This window comes from Nelusetta ayraudi, unplaced genomic scaffold (genome assembly GCF_046127955.1).
Source record: "Nelusetta ayraudi isolate G7.1 ecotype Tasmania unplaced genomic scaffold, CSIRO-AGI_Nayr_v1 ptg000031l, whole genome shotgun sequence".
NCBI lineage: Eukaryota > Metazoa > Chordata > Actinopteri > Tetraodontiformes > Monacanthidae > Nelusetta > Nelusetta ayraudi.
The window spans coordinates 1,738,304-1,761,485 of record NW_027466081.1 but is presented as its reverse complement, the minus strand read 5'-3'; the positions used below and the strand labels follow the sequence as shown (position 1 = coordinate 1,761,485).

Genomic DNA, 23,182 nt, shown 5'->3' with positions numbered 1-23,182 from the left:
CTTCATCCTGGTGGTGGGGGGGCAAGTCCCTTGAACTTGTTTAGATGAAGTTGGTCTAACTTTTGGAGAAGTGGAACCTTTTACTGTTCACAATGATGGACATGGTGACATAAGCCACTGGCTTGCGAAGGGCCGTTCTGAAAAGAGAGAGAGAGAGAGAGAGAGAGAGAGAGAGAGAGAGAGAGAGAGAGAGAGAGAGAGAGAGAGAGAGAGAGAGAAAGGCTTCACAGTCATCTTGAACTCCCGCTTTGAAAGCAGGCGATTGCACATTTGGATATGTGGATGGCACCGGAGCTGAGCAATAATTGGAGCTTGAGAGCAGCTTGTGTCTAAAGTCAACGCATGTCGAGGTGAGCAGACTGCAGTTGGCTGTTATACTTTAGCCACACCCACACACTGTATGGTCATTTTTACTAAAAAAAAATAAAATAAAATAATAATAATAATAATTTGACCACATCAGACAAAATGGACAATACGAGCCCCCTATTTGCTCCAAATTGACCGCGAAATTGTCTCGTTTGTTCGTGCTGGTTTTTGACTTATTTATGGGTGACCTATAAAATAATCATTAACATGTCTAACAGTATAACAACAAACGACAATTTCAGCTCAATTTGGAGCGAAAGCGGGGGCTGTTTGACTTTGTCTCTTGAATTTAAAGCATGGAATAACTCTAAAAACGTAAAGGCACAAAAATGAAACATTTTACAGCACAAACGAACAGGACCTTTTCGGCTCAATTTGGAGCAAATGGAGGGCTGTGTGAACTGACCTACAAAACGTAAAGTTAACGTACTGTTTACAGCTTAAATCGGGAACAGACGAGCAAGCCCTTATGGACGCAGTTAAAATGAATGAACTGTTCATATCTCAAAAAATCGTAACAGCACGAACAAAACAGACTTTCCCCCCGAGGTTTTGGGTCAGGTGGGGGGGGGGGGGGGGTCACTCCAGACAGGTGACAATCCCAGTAGATCAGCTGTGTAATAATCAGAACAACCTGTCTGATATTAGCATCCATTTGAAATTCAAAAACACTGAAATTACCTTTCTTCCACATTCGGGATGTTAACGATTAATCATTCAATTCATTGTCGATTAAGAAAATAATTAGTTGCAATTAATTGAATTTTTATATATATATATATATATATATATATATATATATATATATATATATATATATATATATATATATATATATATATATATACATAAGTAGTTATGTAGTCATGTAGTGGCAGGAAAGAACAATTCACCTGTGGATACTGTGATGGTCATAATATACCTCGAACAAATTACTTTTAAACACTTTCAAAAAAAAAACAATAAGAAGAAAGAAAACTTGAAATATGACCCATTAGAAGTCAACTTAAAAGTCAGAGGATAAATGTTTCGGGTGGTTTTATTTATTTATTTATTTATTTATTCATTTATTTTACTGTTCTTCAATGGAAAATGCGTCACACTGACCCTCAACGTTATTCAAGGGTTAAGTAATGTGTTCCTTACACATGTTTCATTGTGAAATTTCGGTTCTCAGGAAAAAAATTGTTGCTTATCAATTAATCATTAATCGATAGATTAGGTCAATCAATTTATGATTAATGAATTAGTCAATGATTCTTTGCTTGCTTGTCAACATGCCTAAATGCACTGCGTTGCAGTCATGATTTACAGATTCAATATTTGCATTAGCTGGTTCAATAGCAAATGGTTATATGTACCAGTAATCTGTCAATCCTGATGGTCAGTCAGAGAACAGGCCAGAGAGGAGATTGACCACAGACTAAAAACAGCGCTCAAAATTTGGTTTGTTGGAAACAAAGCAGGTTAATGACTTTTGACAGGATGACTGGAGACAAATAAAGCACTCTTGTTCTTTTTTTCTTTCTTTTTTTTTCAGAATATATTTACAGAAAGTATGACATTAATCTATCCATAAAATAAAAAGTCCTATTTATTTTTTTATTTTTTTTAATTGGACGCACTATTTAACTCAGAACAAGATATGCAGATTTTCTCAAAGAGGGTTATGATAATTGCTACTGTTCAACCTGAAGCTGCCTGATCTGTGCCTGGACATGGATGACAAGAGAACACCACATTTCACATTAATTCAATTAGACACATCACTCAACTCAACAGGACATTTCACTTTCGAGTGACATTGAATCACATTCAAACTCCCGCTGAAAAGAGCTAACGCTTACTTCTGTAGTTATTGTTATTATCATCATCATCATCATCATTATTAGAGTGATGATGTCGTACAGGACATGCAAGCTCACATCCTACCAGATTCTGTTACAGAGCAGATCAAGTGAAACAAAGGCAATGATAACACATCATGTATTGCTTTGTGCATGTCAGATAAATTATTATTGCAATTATAATTGTCACAAAAGAAGTATTCTGGATGGAATAAACATGTCGCGATAAAAGCTTGCGCGGATCACAATTGCAATCTGTCACTTAATCACAACAGAATTCTGACCTGCTGTACCGTCCATCAAGATGTAAGTGAGATACACAGTGACGATGTGAAGTCGGAAGCTGTCGCTGTTTATTTTTCAAACGTCATGTGAAGCAGTGATGCAGGAGCATTTTCTCTCTCTCTCCAAAGCTATAAAGTCATAAATACACAAAACGCAACTCCGTTTGATTTCACCATGCGTCGTATGGATGTGGGTCCTAATGCCACCGACTGGCAGGGGGTTCTGTCCCAAGCTGCAGGTCATGGGAAAGACATCATTTACAACAGGATGTGACTGACTGGGGAAAAGCATGTGTTTACAACATGGTCATTAAAGGACTCTTTTTGTTTACCTTCAATAGTTGCTTGCGAGCAGTCGTTGCTAAGTTTCCGTGCATTAAATACATTATGGTTCGGACTTCAAGTGCATAAAGTGAGCGAGAGAATGAACGAGATTTCATTTACACAGCCAAAAAAAACAAACAGGGGTTCCGAGCTTAATGTTACTCTGAATGGATGAAAGTCCTTTCTTCCTTCCTTCCTTCTTGGAATCAGAGAATCTCACATGGAAAATGGAGTGACCTCCTCCATCTGCGATTGTCTTATGTTTCTCCCTTGGTTATCCTGCACCATTTAGAGATTCAGACAAAAAAATAAAACCAAACCAAAAAAAGAAAAAGCCGAAGACATCCCGATCTAGTTTCCGCTGCAGCAGGTCTTGGCAGAGTGGGCACCAGGATCCTGGAGGTTGACTCCCCGGTGTCGCGCTGCTTGGATTAGATTCTGGCTGTCTGTTTTTGGCATCTTTTTTGCTGAATTTAAAAAAAACAAAAAACAAAGTAAAGTAAAAGTCACATTTTGGCACAGCTGTCATGATCAGATAACAACAGAATAGCCTTTAGTGCATTTAAACAAAAATATTTATCTTTACATAACTGATGTGACAATGTCACAAAGTGAACCATTTACCTTTATTATTTATGGAATAGAAGCAGTGTTAATAAATCACATGAACACAGGGTGAAACTACTAGCACAAAGACCAACACGCAACTCAAGCAGGCATAGCAACAGAGTAACTCTGAGCTCTCAATTGGAAACAATTCAGACACAAAAAAAGTGTCCAAGGTCACCAATTCATCAAAATCATCAGAATTTGTGTCATCTTTTCAAATCTGTCCTTCAAAGTAAGTGGCCTGACGCCTTGATTGGTCACCCTACACATCAAGTCAAAACAGATTGATTCCAGATAGTGGATTGATGTAGTGCAGAGAGCAAACTACCATAGACTCGATGGATCTCTTCTATTAGAAGTAATTTCATTACTCTAATAGTAATCTTTTTTGTTTTAATAAAATACATTGTTATTCTGATTAATTAATAACACATGTATGTTTTTAATTGAAATTTAGAATAATAATTTCAATTAAGTTCACAGTTTATTTGTGAGTTATAATGTAGGAGGTGGATGATCCTCCTGCTGTGGCCTGTTCATGTGTGCAAAAGCAAGGCAATGCTTTTTTAAAAAAAAAATAAATAATAATAATTCCACCCTCAGATGGACAAATTAATGTCAGTAAAGTCTCAGGGAGAGATGATCAATGCGTTCAAGAAGGTGGGTGGCTGGTGTTTTGAGATGGCTGTAATCCAAAAGCATTATTCTCACCAATGGCCAGAAAGAGCTCGTTGACATTGATGGCCGTCTTGGCCGACGTCTCCATGAAAAGTAGGCCAGTGTCTTCAGCATAGGTCTTGGCGTCCTTTTACACGAGAACAAATACATTCTTCACAAAAACGCTCATTTTTTTATAAGACAAAGGTGTTGAAACATAAATCAGATTAAACTCAAGAATCTATCATTGCTCTGCTGACTCAAAAGAGCTGAATCACTGGCACGTTTATTATTAACAACATTAATAAAAACCAATCTGTTCACAAATGTGCTACCATGGGGAATGCAATTTCACAGGATCAAAATGAATCAACGTCAGCAAGAATCACTGGACTCACCTCGTGCTCCACGAGTCTCTTCTCTGCGAGGTCGGCCTTGTTCCCTGCCAGGGCGATGACTATGTTGGGACTCGCTTGCCTCTGCAGCTCCTTCACCCAGGCCTTGGCTCTTTCAAAGGTTTCCTACATAAACAAGTTTATGGTCAAGAAGCAATACTTGAAATATTAAAAAAAACAAAAACAAATTTACAACCAATTCAAAACAACAAAAACCTTTCAACCAACCAAATTATGACGGTGTGAATTTGAGGCCCCTTTCCGTTTTGACAGCCAGTCATTTTTAGCCTTTTTTTTTTTTTTTGCACCTAAATTTGTGCAGTCCCTGCTGGCCAAACGATAGAATGCACATTTTTTGGTACTTCCCCCGGTGGCCTCCCTTTTGAAACCAAAAACTTTATTCATCTTTCAGAGCGCCAACATGCCACTGACCTTGAAACCAATCTCTACGCAGTAATCCAAAAACATAGGTGACACCACAATGCCCCCATTCCTCTTAATCTAAAAACAAGGGTGCAGCCATGCAGCTGCTCACCCGTTTTTTCTTTGCAGTTTATTACATGGTAATAAACAGTTTATTACATGGTAATAAACAGTTTATTACATGGTAATAAACTGCGAATGGCGGATTTGCAGTCACATATTAACTGTCAGTCGGTAAGAAACGTGTCTGTTAATATTCGTCGTCTGAGACAGCACATGTCACCTGTTATGCACACGGCCATTAATTGTGTCAAACTCTTTTTACAGCATGCAGTGGGAGTGGAAATCAGGCTCATCAACATGTGAATAATTAAACACTGACTGACTGGGTTTTACGACCAGAAACATTTGTACGCAGGCCATAAACTTGAAAACTATTGATGGGGTGAGTTGTGGGTTAACGCGATAGAAAAGAAATGCATGGAAAAGAAGAAAGAAATTTCAATAACAGCCAAGAGACAGGTTATACATAGTTCCTGTATAGTCCCCTATTATGCAAAGTGAATTTTGCATAATTTGGGACTTTGATATGTTGTGATTTGCTTAATCATTTATCAGTAGGAACACAATGTGCAGGGTGTGGGGGATTTCTGACAACCATTACATGTTAATTCAAGGGCGAGTAAAAATATCTTCCGTCCTTTTTTGAGCAAACAGCTGGCCATAGTGTTGGCCACTGAGGCAGTTCACATTTAGGTTTGTTGCATGATCAATTTTAGCTGAGTGTGAACCCGAAGAGAAAACATCAATGCTGGACATATTTTTTTTTTTAGCAAGTCATAAAATATACTGTGTTCAATGTTTTTGTTAATAGCACAAAATACCGGCTTGGTGATGTCAAAGACAACAATGGCAGCCTGGGCGCCACGGTAGTACATCGGGGCCAGGCTGTGGTACCGCTCCTGTCCCGCCGTGTCCCAGATCTCAAACTTCACCGTGGTCTCATCGAGACACACCGACTGAGCCAGGAACGCAGCTGAAACATCACAAAGGACAACAGGTTACCACAACGCCACTCAAAACTTATCAGGGCGCGCGGCGGAGCGCCGCTCGCTCTTCACCTCCGATGGTCGTCTCCTGGAACTCGTCAAACTGTCCCTTGACGAAGCGCAGCACCAGGCTGGACTTGCCTACGGCCATGTCGCCCAGCAGCACCAGCTTAAACTGGCAGATTTTGGTTTGTGGCAGCGCTCCATTGGATTGACCTCCGCTCCCTCTGGAAGTCATGCCAGGCCGTGCAGGAGAGACGACAGGGGCCGGGGGCCTCTTCCCTCGCTCGAGCGGAGCACTGACGCCGAGATCTTGCGAGCCCCAGGAGATTTCACCGCCGATCGCTCGGCTTCGCTTTCGCCCCTTGTTTTGGTTGAATGAAGAGGAAACGCAGCAGTCTGTGTCCTGGGCACAGAATTGCAACAAGAGTCAAATAAGATAAAGGTGTGCGTTTAAAATACAGCCCTGTGTACGACGGTGCTCCCCCAGAGAATGGAGAAGTATCTCTGGAAGAGAACAGTCTGAAGTCTTAATCTGCGTCTAACTCCAAATTCACCCAGCCTGCCAATAGATTCAAAATGTGTCAGGTGTTTTAATGGTGTTGAATGTGTTGTATTGAGTATTGTAGCACTAACCGGCAGCTAATAAGTGAAAGTGGGAAAAAAAAAAAACCCGCTGCATTCCTGTAAATTTGCTGACAAGGACAACGTGTGAAAACACCGGCCACAATGGAAATTCCAGCAATTGCGATTATTTCTAGCGTTGCAGTTTACAGGCATTGCAGTGAACCTTGCTTACGCGTGTTGCCCCCCCCCCCCCCCTCCTCCCAAAAAAAAGAGTTAGCTTATTTTACGACAGAAAGTGGCACTATTCGTGTCTCTCTCTGACTGGCGAATATAATCCATTGATTCCAAGACACGACAAGCATGGCGACAGATTGACTGAACAGTAAACATAACACAGACAGACTGCAATGAACACAATATCATCATTAGGTCAAACGCTCTGTAGGAAAGCCTATTTCTCTATTTTTGGCTGGTAAGAACCAATAAGATCGCCAGTCGCCAGTTGCTGACCGTCGTATAGCGATATATACATTACATTTGGCATTGGCCACGATCAAAACTTCCTCAAGGACTCAGTTTATCTCCAACCCTGTCCGTGCGATATAAGCTAGCTGTTTTGACTACTTAGCTCAAGCATAATAAATAAAACAAAAAATAAAATAAAAACACTTTATCTCGACGCCCAATAACTAAAGAGTAGCAATTCGGGAAGAAAACTGTCAAGGGGATTTACCGTGCGTATATCTGTCTTAGCAGTCCTCGACTGTCAGGTTTAACCGTTCACAATACCGATTTCAGTTTGCGCTGTCAGGACATACTTCCAGGGTTGAGGCTAACTCCGCCTACTTCCGGGTTACGTCATTTTCTCCTCCACGGACGAACAGTTGAAAATGAGCGACCATTTATGTGTATGAAAGGAATACACTTATATATAGTGAACATGAAGATGAAAAAAACTTTATTAAACAGATATTTATACATTTATTAAACAGATGTTTATCAAACTAATTTTTCCACACTGTCTATTATTGTCTTCGATTAATCATAATTCAGCAGTCATAATTGATGTAGACTATTCAATGAAGCTGACAATAAGGCTGACATAAGAAGACGAGATAAAAAAGAAGAAGACAAAAATAGACATGGTTAAATCGATTTAGTAGTATATTTTTTAATATAATTATTATTGAATCCCCACGTTCCTATCCATTGAAATCATAGAAATATCACCACTTCCTAATTATGTTCAGTATTTTTACAGTTTGCATAATGTTTTACGTTTATGCGGTTGCGCAGTGTCATTAAGAATTTGTCAGCTATGACGAATGAATTCCGTTACATTAGAGAAAGAAATAGACGAAACGGGGAGTGTTGCTTCATAAAAAATATTTGACACATGAACGGGATTTTGTAATATCCGTGTTTATAATAGACCAAATGTACTTCTTTCCAACATCCAACATACATATTGCCTTGTTTGGATAATTGTTCACGTCGATGAAAACAACAGCCTCCCAAATTAGCTGTTAATAATTGCGCTTAGCATCCTCGTCGGCGTCCGTAGGAAAGGAGAAATTACGTAAGCAGGAAGTAGGCGGAGTTAAGCGTCAGACCTCAGTGCAACGCTGAATTTAAAAAAAGGGACGAAGACAACTACTGTCTCGAAAGCACAATTAACTTACATTATGCCACCTAAACAAATAAATAAGATAAAGCAGGGGAGAGACACAGCCGTAAGTATCGTTTGTGTACAACCGTTTTGCTGACAACGTTGTGACAACATGTTTTAAGAAAGCATTCTGTATTTCATGTGATTGTCATTCACACGTATTCAAATTCATATAAAATTCGTACTTTGCTGTTGCAGGTACAGCGCACCAATAACAGCAGCATGGTAAGCAAGAGGTCGGCTGCAACTCAGGGCTACTTCGAGGATGCTTTCCTTCAACACCTAGTTGGCAAAGGGTCGAGGAGAACCCCACTTATTAACAGGTCAACCCTCAGTAGTTATGCTGCTGCTTGCAACGCATGTTTTTGCATTTCCATAAATGAAATGCATTTTTAAACTTTGTGCAATGCCACACAAAATGTATTCGACCCTTTGGTTCTGGGGCTTGCCTGTTGTCTTTCCAAATGTCAAGTTTGAGTTTAGCATTTTTTGGATTTACGTGACTATTGATTACACCCTAACCCTTAACCATTATTACAAAATATAGTACTCTAATAGTACTGCTTGTACTAACAGAGTTCGTATGTACACATTGCAACATAAGGTTCAACACTATTTGAAACGATGATATAGAGAAAATATGATGTAAAGGTCTCCAAAAGTTTTGTCCAGTTAAATCATTGCATTCAGTAATTACAACAATTGTGCTTTTAACAAATTCCAGGGGCTACTATGTGCGGTGGAGAGCTGTGGACGACTGTTTAAGAAACTTCCTCCGCGTCACCTCTGGCTGCCCCAGAAGACAGGCGAGTTGACACAACTTGAGCTCGCTAATAATACATTGATAGATGAACATTTTGGGAACTTCTCCCGAGGTGTGTATGTGTATTTACACGTTTATATATCCATGTCTCTTATCTATTTAGATAAACCGCAGGTGACCTGTACCTGTCACCCTCTTTTTATTTGCTGAACAGCTCTCATCTCTGTCCCTGGGCTTTGAAAACTACGGGCACTGATAATTAAGGAGAATTGGTCAACTCATTTGACTGAAGTGTTGATGCAAATTGCCGAATTATGCGTTGAATGTTGAACTATCCTTTCTGGCCTTTTGTCCTAAAGTTGCATTTTTAAAAGTAATGTTTTTTTTTCCTTCATTTCCCTGCCTTTGTATTTTACATACATAAATTTTCCTTCCTTTACTTTTCTCTTCTAGATTCTGTCACTGGGTGCGGGGTTCGACTCGCTGTATTTTCGCTTACGCGCAGAAGGCGCCCTCGACACGGTGGCTATGTTTGAGGTAGATTTTCCCGATGTCATCCAACAAAAAGCGTCTCTGATCAGTTGCAATGTGACACTGAGGTCCATGCTAGACTTCCGTTTGCCGTCTTTGACAGGTTTGTGATATTCAAAGAATTTTTGTGGTCAATGACATTTTTGTAAATGTAATATCATACGATGTATGCTGCATTCACGACTAAGAAGTTTTTCTTGTGCTTATATCTCCTCAGGACCAGTGTTTTTGTCCAGTGATCAATATAATTTGTTAGGGGTAGATATAAGAGAGAAGGACCAGTTAGAAGCGGCGCTTGGTGAAGTCGGGTTCGACTGGACTGCCCCCACCATGATCCTCTCTGAGGTTGTGCTAACCTACATGGAAACTCACCAGTAAGGTTTGAATTATGTTTCTTTGCCCCACCCTGTTAGGACATGCGTGGTTTGTAAAAACCCTGATCTGTATTTTAAAAGCAAGATTTTTTTTTTTTAGTCACAATCATTGCAAGAACTTTTTAAAAGTGCACTGTGGATGCGAAGTGATTTGATGGTGTTTGTCTCTCAGGTCTGATCAAGTTATCAGTTGGGCGGCAAAAAACATGCCGCAGTCCCTCTTTGTTCTATATGAGCAGATTGGTCCGCGTGATCCCTTTGGCCAGATTATGCAAGATCACTTCCGCAAAATTAATTCAAGCTTGCATTCGCTGCAACAGTATCCAGACGCTGCTGCCCAGAGGTGCAGATTCCTTGACCAGGCCAGTATGCAGACAATACATATTCTGCAGACAGCAAATGCTAGTGCAATGGTATATTGAGAGTAGTTTATTATGGGAAGTGTTTCAACAACTATATATGATTCCATCCAGGGTTGGGATGATTGTGTGTGTCTCGATTTGAACGCCTTCTATCTTGGGCTGGTCTCGGAGGAGGAACGATGCAGAGTGGAGAGCCTGGAGCTGTTTGATGAACATGAGGTAAGCTGGGATGTCATTGTTTTGTTTTGGTGGGGGGGAGGTGGTAGAAGAAATAGCAAGTGGCTGATGCACATCTTCAAGCCCCACACCTCAGCCCCTGTAGTAGAGCTGCTCTTCCTTCTATGATAGGAGATGATGTCTCTCAGCTAACCAGATAATCAATCAATCAATCAAACAGTCAATCAATCAGTCAACTTTAATTTGTAACGCTCTAAATCACATCCAACGGCATCTCAAAGCGCTTTGCAGATGCCCAACAGTCCTCAGACTGGGCTTCTCTTCTCTGGGAGGCTCCCTGCCCTGCATCCCAACCTGGATAAGCATTAAAGGATGGATGCATGCACCATATCAGACAAGCCTATGTGAAACAGTGAATGATTAGTTGTTGTTTTTCCACTCGGCCACTGTGGTGATAATGAAAAACCTTTTTTTTTTTTTTTTTCTTCCTGTATCTGTTCTCAGGACTGGCACCAGAAATGTTCACATTATTTTATCCTCACTGCATCTCGGGGCTCATTAATGGTTCAAGCTTTACTCAGGCATGGTAAAGTTTATAAACGCTCATATAGCAACACTTTCTTAATACTGTATTTTCATAATGTTTCATGTGTTATGTCAATGATGTGTTATGTAAGCATGCAATATTAGCAACTTTTTCACTTTTTTGTGCTTGTTGTGCCCTTAAAGCTCACTGCTTTTATTAGTATTTAGCCAAGTTAGCGTTTTCAACCATGGAAACAACAAGCAAAACTTTTAATTGTCTTTAAATACAAAATAGTATTGGTAATTTGAGTATGTTTTCATTTGAGTAATTTTTGTTGTATTTGTTGGAATAGTAATAAAATAGTAATAATAAAAAGAAATCTTCAATATTGATTCAGTCATAGTTCACAGGGGCACAAATGTCCTTGGACGCAACAGGAGTTATGATTCAACGGGAGGAACATGGTGGCAGGGCTGTCTAAATGGACATTTTTAAAAGAGTTGCTCCTCCTTGAACTAAGAACACTGAGTGCTGTGTTTGTAGAACCCGAAACAAAACACAGCTCCTCTTTTAATTCCTCCCCCAGTGCCCCTGGCGCCATCCATTGTCCCATCATGGAGCCCTGCGACTGTCAGCGTGACAACCCTACCAGATTGTGTTGAGGGCTTGGGTATGGCGAGCTGCTCGGTTAGCCCAGGGAATGTGTTGCTCACTGGAGGCTTTAGCCGCAGGGGCAGGGAAGCAGCGGTGAGGATCCTCCAGAAGGGCCAGGATGCTTGGAGACTCTTCAACCCAGACGTCTCAGGAGATATGGGTAAGGTTTATGAATGTTTCCAGCCCTCAGTTTTTTGATGCAGTCATTCATGCAAAAGGAGGCCCAACCAAGTACTGAGTGCATAGAAATGAACATACTTTTCAGAAACCTGACATTTTTGTTTAAAATATACCATTCCAATTTTCAGAGACTCTTCAATTTTCAGAGAGTCTCTTTCTGTAATGAATGACAAAAAATATTGAATATGATGATATTCTAATCTTTGAGATGCACCTGTATTCGAAATTATTCGCTTTTTTGTAATTTTACCCCCAAAATTAAATGGAACTGGTGACGGAAAACCATTTCTTTCAGAATCATGCAGCCTCAAGTCTAAAATTAATGATAATGGTGCAAAAAGCCACTGTCATTTGCTCATTGTGTCACTGCTTGTTAACAGTACAGAGCTCAGTTGAAACAATTTTTTAAAAATACATTTTACACAATTTGTTTTCACATATTCATATTATAATATTTCTCATATTTTAAGAGTTTGCTTCCATAGATTTGCGTTCATTTATGTTTTAAAGAATAGGTTGCATTAGTGCATACTGGACACCACATCTTAAAGCTCAATGCTGTTCTCATGCATTTTGAACTGTTGTTAAAGATAAAGTCAAAGCACTGCCATACAAGCCGAAGTGCTGTTTATTTTTGGTATTTGCAGTTGCATCAATACTTGATACAATGATATGTCACCTTAAATGTTGGTCCAAATTAGCCATGTGCTCCACATGGTGATCAAGTGTTTGTCCTGCACAGGAGTGAGACTCTACCACACAGTCACCTTGCTTCCTGGCACCGGCATTGTGGTCTTTGGAGGTCGCTCCTCTCCAGACAAGCCGATCCAAGGTCTTTGCAAAGTGACCTTTGACCCTACCGGTCCATGCAGGATCCCTATTTCAGACAGTGCGGATATGGTAAAACTTCAGGTAGAGCCTATGGTCTCCACAGGCAACCCACCATCAGCAAGATGGAGACACACAACCAACGTGGTCAAACACAAGGGTGAGTTTAAATGCGCAGTCCGTGTTTTTTCATCTGTGTGTGTAGTTTTTTTCCCCCCTATATTTTCCATATTAAATTAAATTCACTGTAATAAACCGTCTTTATTTTTCCTCAAGGCAAAAACTTCCTGTTTGTCTATGGTGGAAAAAATTCCTCAGAAGCAGTTCTTGGTGACAGTTATTTCCTAAGTCAAGATGAACAGCACTGGACTGAGGTTTGCTTTGTCCAAATGTATATTATCAGTCCAATGCAAACACAGAGACATTAATAAGCACCAACCACCAAGAGAATTCTTGTCCTTGTCATGAAAACACTCCTTCCTAGCAAGCATAGAATTCCTGTGTTAACGGTCCCATGACAGGGAAAACACATTGACCTTTTTCATACATGTGTATTGTGTGCAGTCCTATAAAACGTTGCTGATAATAGTGAGTTTGGACATGTTGACAATTGCAAAAGCAAGTTCTGACACACAATATTAGCCATTGCTCCTGGGTTAGTTCTTATTTTTCCTTCCTCTTCTGTTTCTTGAGTGTTTTTGAAAACTCTCATAATAGACATAAGGAAAAATGAATGGCTCCAACTCCATACCTTGTGCCATATTAATCTTGCAATGCAAGTAGAACAATTCTTTGTTCCGTTCACATTGACTTTACAGTGTACATACATATTATTGTGTGCCCTGCACAGTCTATTGATTGACCGTTGTGCCAAAGTGATCAGTCATGTTACAGTAATTGTCGTTAATATTATGTCCTCATTATTATAAATAAATTGCTGTGCCAGGAGTAACCATCTATTTGGATCTCACAATAGACCTGCTTTAAAAAACAACAACATTGTAACAACTTATTTTGCTGATGCATTCATCAGGCCCTGCCTCTGAATTCTTTCTAGATCCCACTAGAGGGCACCACTCCAGAAGCACGTCATTCCCATTCGGCCAGTTCGTACCAGGGTGGTGTGGTGGTGTTTGGAGGACTGGGTCAAAGGGACGTGCCATTAGGTGACACCCTTATTTTACGGCCCAGTGAAAAAGGCTTTGTCTGGGAAACAATCGACGTTCATCCATGTGTTGTTCCCAGGTGTGTTGCATTTCATGGCACTAGCAGTTTCCTGTAAGTTCGTACAGGATCACAGAATCTCTAAAATACAGTAACTTATTTTTCTTTCTTTTTTTAAGATACTCGCATTGTGCCCACGTCATCGGCGAAACACTTGTTGTGGTCGGTGGAGTGTGGCATCATTCTGATGGAGTCCCAGGTGGCGTAGTAATTAACCTCACGACACGCAGCAGCATGGAGTTCACGATGGACACGGTAATTTTAGGATCATTTCCATCAGTACGTTCATCTACTTGTAATTGGAGATGTTTTGTTATCTTAAAAGTAGGGCTGTGGAAGTTAACATGCTAATAAGGTTATTCTCACTAAGAAGTTAAGAGGTTATTCTCACTGTAAGCTAGCTGCCCTGTTGTCAGAAAATGTCAAAAGACTTGCCTGTTTGGGCAACAGTGCAAAATAAATCTATAAAATAAATATCTTGTTAAGTTACATGTAGAGAACGGTAAAAAAAAAACATTGCAATTAATTTGTGATTAATCGCGAGTTAACTCAGGACACTAATGCGATTAATCGCAAAAATTATCGACTGACAGCCCTAATTAAAAGGCATCAAGCGATTAACTTAATTATTCTCATCACAACTGAAGTGGATCCATCAGATAAGATGAACTCTTAACAAAATATTCCTTTGTTCTGCGCGCAGACCTCAGTGCCCTGGCCCCTAATGCTGCACTCGTTCTGCTCTGAAGTCATAGACCTGGAAAAGACAGAGGTTTTGCTGATAGGTGGAGGAGGAAACTGTTTCTCCTTTGGGACTCACTTCAATCGTCAGCCGGTTACTGTTGGCCTCAGATCGTTCCTGAATGAATTAAGTGTCTGAAATTAAAAATGAACTTTTTCACCGCCTGGTTCAAAATGAACAATTTAAGCCTAATAAATAAAAAAAATAAAAAAAACTTACAAAAAAAAAAAAAGAAAAGAAAATGGTGTATAATCTCGTCTCTTTCACACCACACACACACACACTCACATGTATCAATCGGTCAACTTTTATTTGTACAGCACGAATTAAAACCCTCAGGAGGAGGATTTTACTCACTGTTTGTCTTGTTTGAATTTCCTCTTCACCCGACCCAGCCAAAGTAGTTTTAACCTTCACTTCAGACTTTTCGGGGTGTTTTGGTTTATGTGTGTGTGTGTGTGTGTGTGTGTGTGTGACTGTTTACACAAAACACACCCAAAAAAATCTTGACACTAAAAATTATTACAGGATTTATTAGAATCAACTACGGTGATAAAATAGGTGAAAAATTATAGAAAATAAACCTCTTATATATATATATGTTCTATTAGCGTCCCGTCTGCCATACACGCCTCAATTGTTGAGTAAAATCCTCTGTGGTTGTGCTCGTCGCCGTCACAGGAAAGTCATTGACGGCAGCTACTGTGGATGGGATCAAGCTGTCCAGTTCCTGTCTTTGACCAGTTTCCCGAAGCCACTCGTGAAACTTTCCCTCCAACAGCTCCTGAAACTGATGCTTTTGCTTCCTGCAGGGCACAAAAGAGGGAATGTTGGTAGTAGAAACACGAAAACCCTGAAAGACACAACAGGGTACCTGAAACTACAATATATGAAATATATAACGTGATGGCGTGATCATCCAACGAGCAACTTTGTTGATCCCTAAGCTCCCAATAGCTGCGTTTCCATTCCAGTTTTTCATATTTTAGCTTTTCCGAAATTCTCGTAAAATTACGAGTTTCCATGACACTTTTGCGGTAAACCTCTATATCGATACATCTGAAAAGCCACCTCATGAGAGCGTCAAAACCTTTTAGCCGTATTTCAGAAGTTTTCCTAAGTGTAGGTGTTTCAATGACCAGTCTTGTATTGCGATATTTAGGTTTTGCGCAATTCTAGGCGTAATGGAAACGCAGCTGGCGCCATTAACCTCAATGTGCAACTTATCTCCAACTATATCTACTCTGGCCCTGCGGTGAACTCGCGACTTGTCCAGGGTGTCACCCACCCAGCAGACCCCCGTGACCCTGAATAGGAATAAGCGGGTATAGAAGATGAATGAATGAATGAATGAATGAATGTATATCTACTCAGTGATTTGATTTACAGGTATTGTCCCCTAGGGACTTGTATATCATCACCATCATCATCATTATTATTACTACTATTATTATTATTATTATTATTTTTTTTTTTATTATTTTCACTTTAATTTGTATTCTTTAATAAAAGGTATTTATTTCTTACTGTTAAGAGTATACTTAAAATAATACATATAAACATATAAATATTAAATGCATATAAATACATACAAATAATAGTGTCATACAAAATCAAATTGAAGTAAGGTGTGTGTGTGTGTGTGTGTGTGTGTGTGTGTGTGTGTGTGTGTGTGTGGGGGGTGATACACAATATTTGTATGACACCGTACTTGACTGCTTTACCATCCAAGCCACAGCCGCCCACAGGGCCACTCACTTGTTCAACTGGGCCTCCAACAGCATCTTCTGCAGGCTTTGTATCCTTCTCTTCTTGCTCTCAATCACCGCCTGGTACTGTGGAGGCAAACCGCCGGGCACCTCGCACGTGTCTCCCTGCATCTGGAAGGGCACGACGAAGGTGTGGAAGTCGGCCTCGGGGAGCAGCTGGTAGCAGGCGTGCTCGGGGCTCGGAGTCGCGTTGAGCGAGGCGTTGACCAGGTCCTCCAGTCCCAGGATCAGAGGCTGATCCCAGAAATTAGGGACCACGGCGAGGCCCACGCTGGCCATGTGATCTTCCAAAGACGGGTAGAAGGTGTGGAAAGGCCCCAGGGTGATGCTGGCGTTCCCGGGCAGCAGCAGCGGGCGGGTGGGCGTCAAGGCGTGCAGCACGCAGGACGAGGAGGCGCCGACCACGATCCTGCCGGCCACGCACACCAGCTGCACGTTGTGGCAGCCGTGCATGTGGACGCTGGTTTCGACGGGACCCAGCACCACCGTGCAGTCGCGGCATTTGTCCACGTTCACCGACCTGGACAGTGGGTTTGGAGTAGAAGAAAACGTGAAGGGGGCGCTGCGATCGCAAGGCTCGGACAGCAACCTGCTGATACGTGAGAGCGTCTTACCTGAGAGGAGACAGAAGATAAATAAATGAATTTGAGCATCGGTGGATTTTGATGTTAGAACCTGTGAGCTTGTCTGAGGTCTTGGCCAGGGTCTGCTTCATGACTTGTGATATCACCACCATTCTACTGCCAGGTGGAGTGATGTGGGTGTTTCGGGCTATTTTAGCTTTTTTCATGGCTCCTTCCACTGGAAAACACAAAAAAACAAGTGGAGATTGAATCAATTTCTTTAAATAGACACGGTACAGTACTGATTCAACACCATCTCTTAATAGTACTGTTTTTTTTTTTAAATTGAAGAATATATAGAAGACTCAAGAACACCTTGTGAAGCCCAGGCAAGTGTTTTGCCAGAGTTGAGGCAGGCGGTTATTCCAAAGGGATTGAGTGTGAGGTAGTTCTGGATACACGACAGCAGTTTGTGCAGGTGGAAAGAGCGACCGAGTGTCGAGTAGCCGGCTTGCTTTTGAAATGGGTCTTTGGTCAGCAGCACGTGGAGGGGCTGAATGGCTTTGTCCTGGCATGCTGAGCCTTCCAAGAGCAGGCTGAGGCTCAGCACTGCCTCAAGTGGTATCTGCAAAAATAGAAGCGGAAAAAATTCAGGACTAGTATAATGTACAAACTTTTTTGGGGGGGTTGCTTTCTTCATAATAATTTGTGACAAAATCAAGGCCTTCAATTTATACAAGACATGTAGCTAGTATGAGTGGGGGTAATTTATGCTTCTGCTCTGGATCGTGGTCTGCTGGACTGTATTAATTCTCACCCGTTTACTTAAGCTCATGTGGACACTGCAGTTTTCAAATTACTTGCTTTAGTATTTAGATATTAGCGATTTAAAAGTAAAGTCCCCCAATATACATACATTGCAAAAAAAAAAAAAAATCCCTTTTAAATATCCACAGTTGCAGAAAATACAAGCAAGATCATTAAACTACTGACAAAACAATCACATTTTAACCACATAAAATTTAGATTAATACCATTTAGGACCGCAAAAAATAAAAATACACAAAGTATATATTGTTTTGCGTTTCATTTTCTATTCTTATTTCTTGTGATCTTCTGCTCGTTCAAATTATTTTACTGTTTATTAGACATACTGTGCAATAATGTACTATGCAAACATATTACTGATGTAGAGTGTTTTAATGTACTCATTAACTCCTAAACATTAATCTAAATTTTAACAAATTTTATGTTACTGTGTTGTAACCCATACTACTTTTATATATTGTATTTTAAAAAATATACATGTTGCGCAATTTTTCTTATGGTTGTCCACAGATCATGGAATACAATCATAAGGCTGTTACACACCAAAAAACGTCAAAAGTGAGGTTATATTCGTAGACGATTAATGTTGCATCGAAACCATTCAGACCGCCTGCAATGCAATTTTGGATCCTGACAGCGGACGTTTTGCCGCTGAAAACTTTCTGCGACAGCATGACAATAACCAAAGGCGGCCAGCAATCACGGCAACAGTCGTCCTGGATCTCCAGCACTGTCATAGAACTTGCAGTCAGAAAGAGGGACTTTCACCTGCTCATACAGGCACTCAAATTGTATACGGATTATTCTGAAGATAGTTAATTTAACTGCGCTTGCGTATTTTTAACGCAGTCTATTGACCCTTTAACACAAATATAATAATTGCCCACTGTGGTAATACCTGTGCTTCTAATACATCAGTGATGTGTGACACCATTAGCCACCACTTTATCGCCTCTGGTCACTTGTTTGACAATAATATGGTCCCAGTCGATGTCGCCCCAGATCATGCAGCCGTTAATGTATCTGATTCCCTTCCGAGTATAATAGTATAAAAGTGTTGTGTGAGCTCACGGACTTCATTGGATTTGTGTGTGTGTGTGTGTGTGTGTGTGTGTGTGTGCGTGCGTATGCTGATTGATTGATTGATTGATTGATCACATGCGCGTGCATACACACATGCATTATACGCGTCCTATATATATACACAATGTGACCTGCCTGAGGAAGGGGGTGGGGCCCCTCCCCCTCCCCAGAGTGGCATCACACACGGACTGGGAAAATCCAGCCAGCTCACACGATGATGTTAAGAATTTAAGTGTAATGTAAACACAGAACTGTTAAATTTCTAATGAATTTGAATGATTAACTGCTATGTAAAGTTATTGTATCATTATGAACACACAGCCTCTCATCCATTTTAAAGCTTACTGGATAGATTAACTTGAACGTCCTATTTTATGGTTGAATTTATTGTTGTTTAATAAACATATTATATTTATTTTGGGCTATTTTCAGTTTAGTTTGATTTATTTGTTATTTGTCAAGTTTAAATGTGGAGTTCTGTAATCCCTCTGTCATTGTCAGCTGAGTGGCAGCACAAAAAAATCGAACTTTGAAATTCATGGCAGACCTCAATGGGCCAAGACACAGAATACGAGACCTGTTTTGCAACTTTCTTCATAGCAGGCTGCGTGGAACCTTGACAAACTCAGACTAGTCTGCAAAATGCATGTCCCAAATTCATAGTTTGTGTTCCAGCAGCTCACTGACCTGGCAGTCTTCGAGAGGTGATCCAGACGGCGACCTTTGGTTCGGCGCTACTAGCAGGTCCAGGATTTCAGTAAGATGGCTTCGTATAAATGATAGGTGTGCACGATCGTCCCAGTTCTGCTGAACCAAGGAGCAAAAGAGAGAGATGCATTATAAAGAATAACAATTAAAAAAAAAAAAAAAAAAAGACTTTAAAGACATTTCTAAGGACCTTGTTTTGAGAGTTCGTCTTGCCCTGTCGGTCGGACGGGGAGCTTGTGCGACACGTGGGCCACTCCTCGCCGATCAAAGAGACGCGGAGAGACGTTCGGTTTATTTGCTGAATGTAGAGGAACAAGAGGAACTGCAGCGTGTCCACCGACAGCTGCGAGAAAGAAGAAGAGAAAATCAAACAATGATACAAATGAGTGTGTATCAAATGACAAGCACACGTTACAACCTCTTCCTCACCTTGTTCCTCTGTTGGTCCAGCTCGCTCGTCGAAGAGCACTGGGAAAAGCACTCGGCCAGCTCGAGCCTCTCCTCGGGAGGGTGGCCTATCAGCAGGTCAAACGTCTCAAAGTAGAGCCACGCGAGGTCCTCCGGAAGCTGCAGCTTCCCGCAGGCTATGTGCTTCCACATGGACCAGCTCAACTGTGGAAAGCAGCCGTCTCGCGTTTGGACGTAGCTCGACATCTTGCGAAGGTAGTGCAGACCGAGTTTTGAGCAAGGGGAAACCTGCAACAGTGTTAAACATGTTATTTTACGCCAGAATCAATTGATGGCTTCCATTTTATTCAATTTATTCCGCTGGAGTGAAGTGCACAAAAGATGTATATTAACCTGCAGGGCCCCCAATAAAAAGGGTTCCATGCGTGGCCATATGCTCATGGTGTCTCTCTCCATCTAAACAAAGCAGGGGGGGGGGGAGAACAAAAATGATTTTAAGAATTGGACTAGATGATAACAATGTCAAGCTGCAGTCGTCAGCTCGTCAGAAGCAAAGCTGTTTTTTCAGAGCTTACTCATCAAATCAGTATGTAACTGCCACACGATTGTCACAACTAACATACACACTTCTGGTAATTCCCAATGTAGCTTTACAACTAGGCAGCCATACACAGTCGACCGCTAGGGAACGTTATGGCTCCAGTAAGGGCACAGGTGGAAAACTCACTCCACTAAGCCTTTTAATCCGGTCTGCCCAATTTGAAGATATTATATTAATAGTAAGCATGTCATTTAAAAAAAAAAAAAAAGAAGAAGCTGTATTTCGTAATTTTTTCCCCCAGTGTTTTAAGAGTCATTTCAATACAGAGCTAAATACAGTGATTCTTCAAAGACATATTCTGTTCTAACACTTTTTTGGCAACTTTCAATTGACTTTAAAACACATGTTTTCTACATATCCCATGATATATATTTTTTCTCCTATGAGGTAGGTCACCAAAACACTCCATCCATCTGCTCCTGGGTCAAATTTTTAGAACCTATTGTGGCCCCACCAGTCAAAACGTTTGCCCACCCTTGCTCTAGTCTATACCCATTATGACTGGCAATGCTCATAGGCAACTACTGCTGACTTCCTACATTTTAAACTAGCAAAAAGATAGTAGCAATTAGTATGACTGTTATTATTATTATTATTATTATTATTATTATTATTATTATTATTATTAATAATCATTGTAATTATCATCTCTGGTCATTACTACGTATGTTCACTTTGTGATTTGCAGCATATTGATTTGTAAAGTGTTTACAGTTGTGTAAAATGTACCGCTACGTCGATCCCGACAATAAAGCTCGCTGACCGTAATAAAACATGACCTAGAGAAAACGAACAGATGCTCATTTATCTTTGGTTCGACACAGTGCCGCACGTAAATGTACCCTATCATTGTCGAGTTCCGACTACTCTCAGCCACAACTTTTTTTTTTTTTTTTTTTTTTTTTTTTTTTAAACAGCGTTTGCGCGGGTTAATGATGTTTTCACAGTACTATGTCACACTTGGACACACACTGCGGTTGACAAGGTCATTACTTCCTCGAGTAAACAATTCAAGTCACTTTGTTTTCAATTCAGCCAAGTATGACAGGTGTTTCCCATTTGAGAATCGGTGAATAATGCGATCGACGAGGCTAACAATGAACTAATAACATGAACGCTATGTTACTGGGTGGCTTAAGAAAAGAAAAGAAACAAGACACAACTTCAAAGAATTTCTTTGGGATTGCGACAATAACACGAAATGCATAAAACAGCGCTTGCTCTTACCCTTCCGTTGTTGTTATTTTCTTCTTCCTCCTCTTCTGCTTCCTCCTCCGCTTCTTCTTCTTCTTCTAATACCTCTATGGCGGTTGGAGCTCATTACCGCCACCTACTGTGTTGGAGTGTGAATCAACGTTATCTAAACCAGAACGAACAAAACAAAACCCTAATTTTTATTTTTGATCTAATCCTGTATTTTTCATATGCTGAAGAAGTTTCCTCGACCCAATGGTTAAAACACTTTTCCATGTTGAATCTTGCACTCCAATCTGCCAAGCTCCTTGCTTTAGATTGACTCTCCACCTGGGATAATTGCTGCAGCCACACACTCCCCAAATGAACAGATGTCACAGATACCCGATGGATGTTTTTTTTTTTTTTTTTTTTTTAATCGACTGTAGTGTGTCCTACTTTCAACCTTGTCAATATGTTTCCTTGTTTGCTTTTCCTTTTAATAGATCTCTCTGCGCCCACTTCCTGTTGCTATGCTTACACATGCCTTCCTGTCTCTCCTGTGTCTTGTATCTGCTGCCATTTGTCGAGCGTATTTCTTTTAATAATTCCTTTCACTTCACGTTTACTGAGTGACGCAGCCATCATTTCTTCTTGTTTTAACACCTGCTAAACCAATGTATCCGCCATGTCATTACCTATTCCCTATGTGATGGTATCTACATGAATGTGACCAAAATGCTTTCTTCTCAAGTCTGTACAAAGATTCATGAACTTAATTGACTTTCTGGAGTTTTAACTCTTCAATCCACTGCAATGTTTAATTTTTTGTAATAAACTGTCACAAGTGCCAACATATCACGTGATGTACTCCCGACAGACCCCTTCCATTGCAGAATAACCATAGAAAACTCCATTCACCCTGTGTGAGGGTCTTTGAATCATATAGGAATTCATGAATTTTGTAATGTATGCAATTCTTCCTTGAACAACTTGAACAAGAAACTACGGTTTCTTGAATATGTAAATCAATGAGGACTGATGGGGAAAAAAACAGGATGGTATTACCATTGTTGGCACAATAGAAATAAAGTTTCCCTGTTTTAAATCCATATCTTCAGTCGCTCTCTCACTGCTTCGTGCAAAACATTCACCCTTACAGTTCTGTCTTTCCATACATGGAAGAAGTACTTTGAAGAATGTCCCTGGAGATATTCCCAGTGGGTTACAGTGCAAACCAACATTATCACCCCCCTGGGATTATATAATATTTTCCTAATTTGTTTTTCTAATGTTTGCAACATTGATCCAATTTAATCTGTTTCAAACCTAAATGTATTATTTGGTTTATTCATGCTTTTTCTTGTTTTCTTTCACACTTTTACCTTCATGGTTTATGTTTGGGGCAAAAGCTACTGTTTTGATTTATGTCCCTTTATTCTTATTCTTATTCTTATTCTTATCATTTCATCCCCATGCCACATCATAATGAGTG

General features: G+C 40.3%; 3 protein-coding genes across 3 annotated transcripts; 1 reads left to right on the top strand and 2 right to left on the bottom strand.

The window, feature by feature from the left end:
* Window positions 1-1,436: 1,436 nt before the first annotated feature.
* On the bottom strand, window positions 1,437-7,358 carry rab5b (RAB5B, member RAS oncogene family). The gene is made up of 6 exons (XM_076030863.1): window positions 7,258-7,358; window positions 6,030-6,363; window positions 5,793-5,944; window positions 4,489-4,611; window positions 4,145-4,238; window positions 1,437-3,291 (listed from the first exon to the last, which is right to left on the bottom strand). The coding sequence occupies exons 2-6, from the start codon at window positions 6,193-6,195 to the stop codon at window positions 3,176-3,178; spliced, it is 651 nt and encodes a 216-aa protein (XP_075886978.1). The 5' UTR covers window positions 6,196-6,363; window positions 7,258-7,358; the 3' UTR covers window positions 1,437-3,175.
* Window positions 7,359-8,099: 741 nt separating this feature from the next.
* On the top strand, window positions 8,100-14,762 carry lcmt2 (leucine carboxyl methyltransferase 2). Its single transcript, XM_076030828.1, has 14 exons — window positions 8,100-8,257; window positions 8,392-8,516; window positions 8,918-8,999; window positions 9,410-9,590; window positions 9,705-9,861; window positions 10,034-10,223; window positions 10,335-10,442; window positions 10,905-10,986; window positions 11,513-11,740; window positions 12,503-12,748; window positions 12,865-12,962; window positions 13,646-13,833; window positions 13,932-14,067; window positions 14,516-14,762. Exons 1-14 carry the CDS (start codon window positions 8,210-8,212, stop codon window positions 14,690-14,692), a joined length of 2,046 nt encoding a protein of 681 aa, XP_075886943.1. The 5' UTR covers window positions 8,100-8,209; the 3' UTR covers window positions 14,693-14,762.
* Window positions 14,763-15,060: 298 nt separating this feature from the next.
* tbccd1 (TBCC domain containing 1) lies at window positions 15,061-21,856 on the bottom strand. The gene is made up of 9 exons (XM_076030827.1): window positions 21,742-21,856; window positions 20,307-20,369; window positions 19,935-20,201; window positions 19,696-19,848; window positions 19,485-19,601; window positions 17,262-17,511; window positions 16,938-17,124; window positions 16,313-16,843; window positions 15,061-15,360 (listed from the first exon to the last, which is right to left on the bottom strand). Exons 2-9 carry the CDS (start codon window positions 20,367-20,369, stop codon window positions 15,162-15,164), a joined length of 1,767 nt encoding a protein of 588 aa, XP_075886942.1. The 5' UTR covers window positions 21,742-21,856; the 3' UTR covers window positions 15,061-15,161.
* Between the last annotated feature and the right edge of the window lie 1,326 nt (window positions 21,857-23,182).

Excerpts from the sequence above, each read along its gene's own strand:
- lcmt2 (XM_076030828.1), top strand. The coding sequence starts at position 8,210 with ATGCCACCTAAACAAATAAATAAGATAAAGCAGGGGAGAGACACAGCC. Across the intron at positions 12,963-13,645 it reads ATGAACAGCACTGGACTGAG|ATCCCACTAGAGGGCACCAC; the intron begins GTTTGCTTTGTC and ends AATTCTTTCTAG. Across the intron at positions 13,834-13,931 it reads CATCCATGTGTTGTTCCCAG|ATACTCGCATTGTGCCCACG; the intron begins GTGTGTTGCATT and ends TCTTTTTTTAAG.
- rab5b (XM_076030863.1), bottom strand. The coding sequence starts at position 6,195 with ATGACTTCCAGAGGGAGCGGAGGTCAATCCAATGGAGCGCTGCCACAA. Across the intron at positions 4,612-5,792 it reads TCTTTGACATCACCAAGCCG|GAAACCTTTGAAAGAGCCAA; the intron begins GTATTTTGTGCT and ends TTGTTTATGTAG. Across the intron at positions 4,239-4,488 it reads AGAGACTCGTGGAGCACGAG|GACGCCAAGACCTATGCTGA; the intron begins GTGAGTCCAGTG and ends CTCGTGTAAAAG.
- tbccd1 (XM_076030827.1), bottom strand. The coding sequence starts at position 20,369 with ATGGAGAGAGACACCATGAGCATATGGCCACGCATGGAACCCTTTTTA. Across the intron at positions 19,602-19,695 it reads AGACGAACTCTCAAAACAAG|AACTGGGACGATCGTGCACA; the intron begins GTCCTTAGAAAT and ends TTGGTTCAGCAG. Across the intron at positions 17,512-19,484 it reads CACCTCTCGAAGACTGCCAG|ATACCACTTGAGGCAGTGCT; the intron begins GTCAGTGAGCTG and ends CTATTTTTGCAG.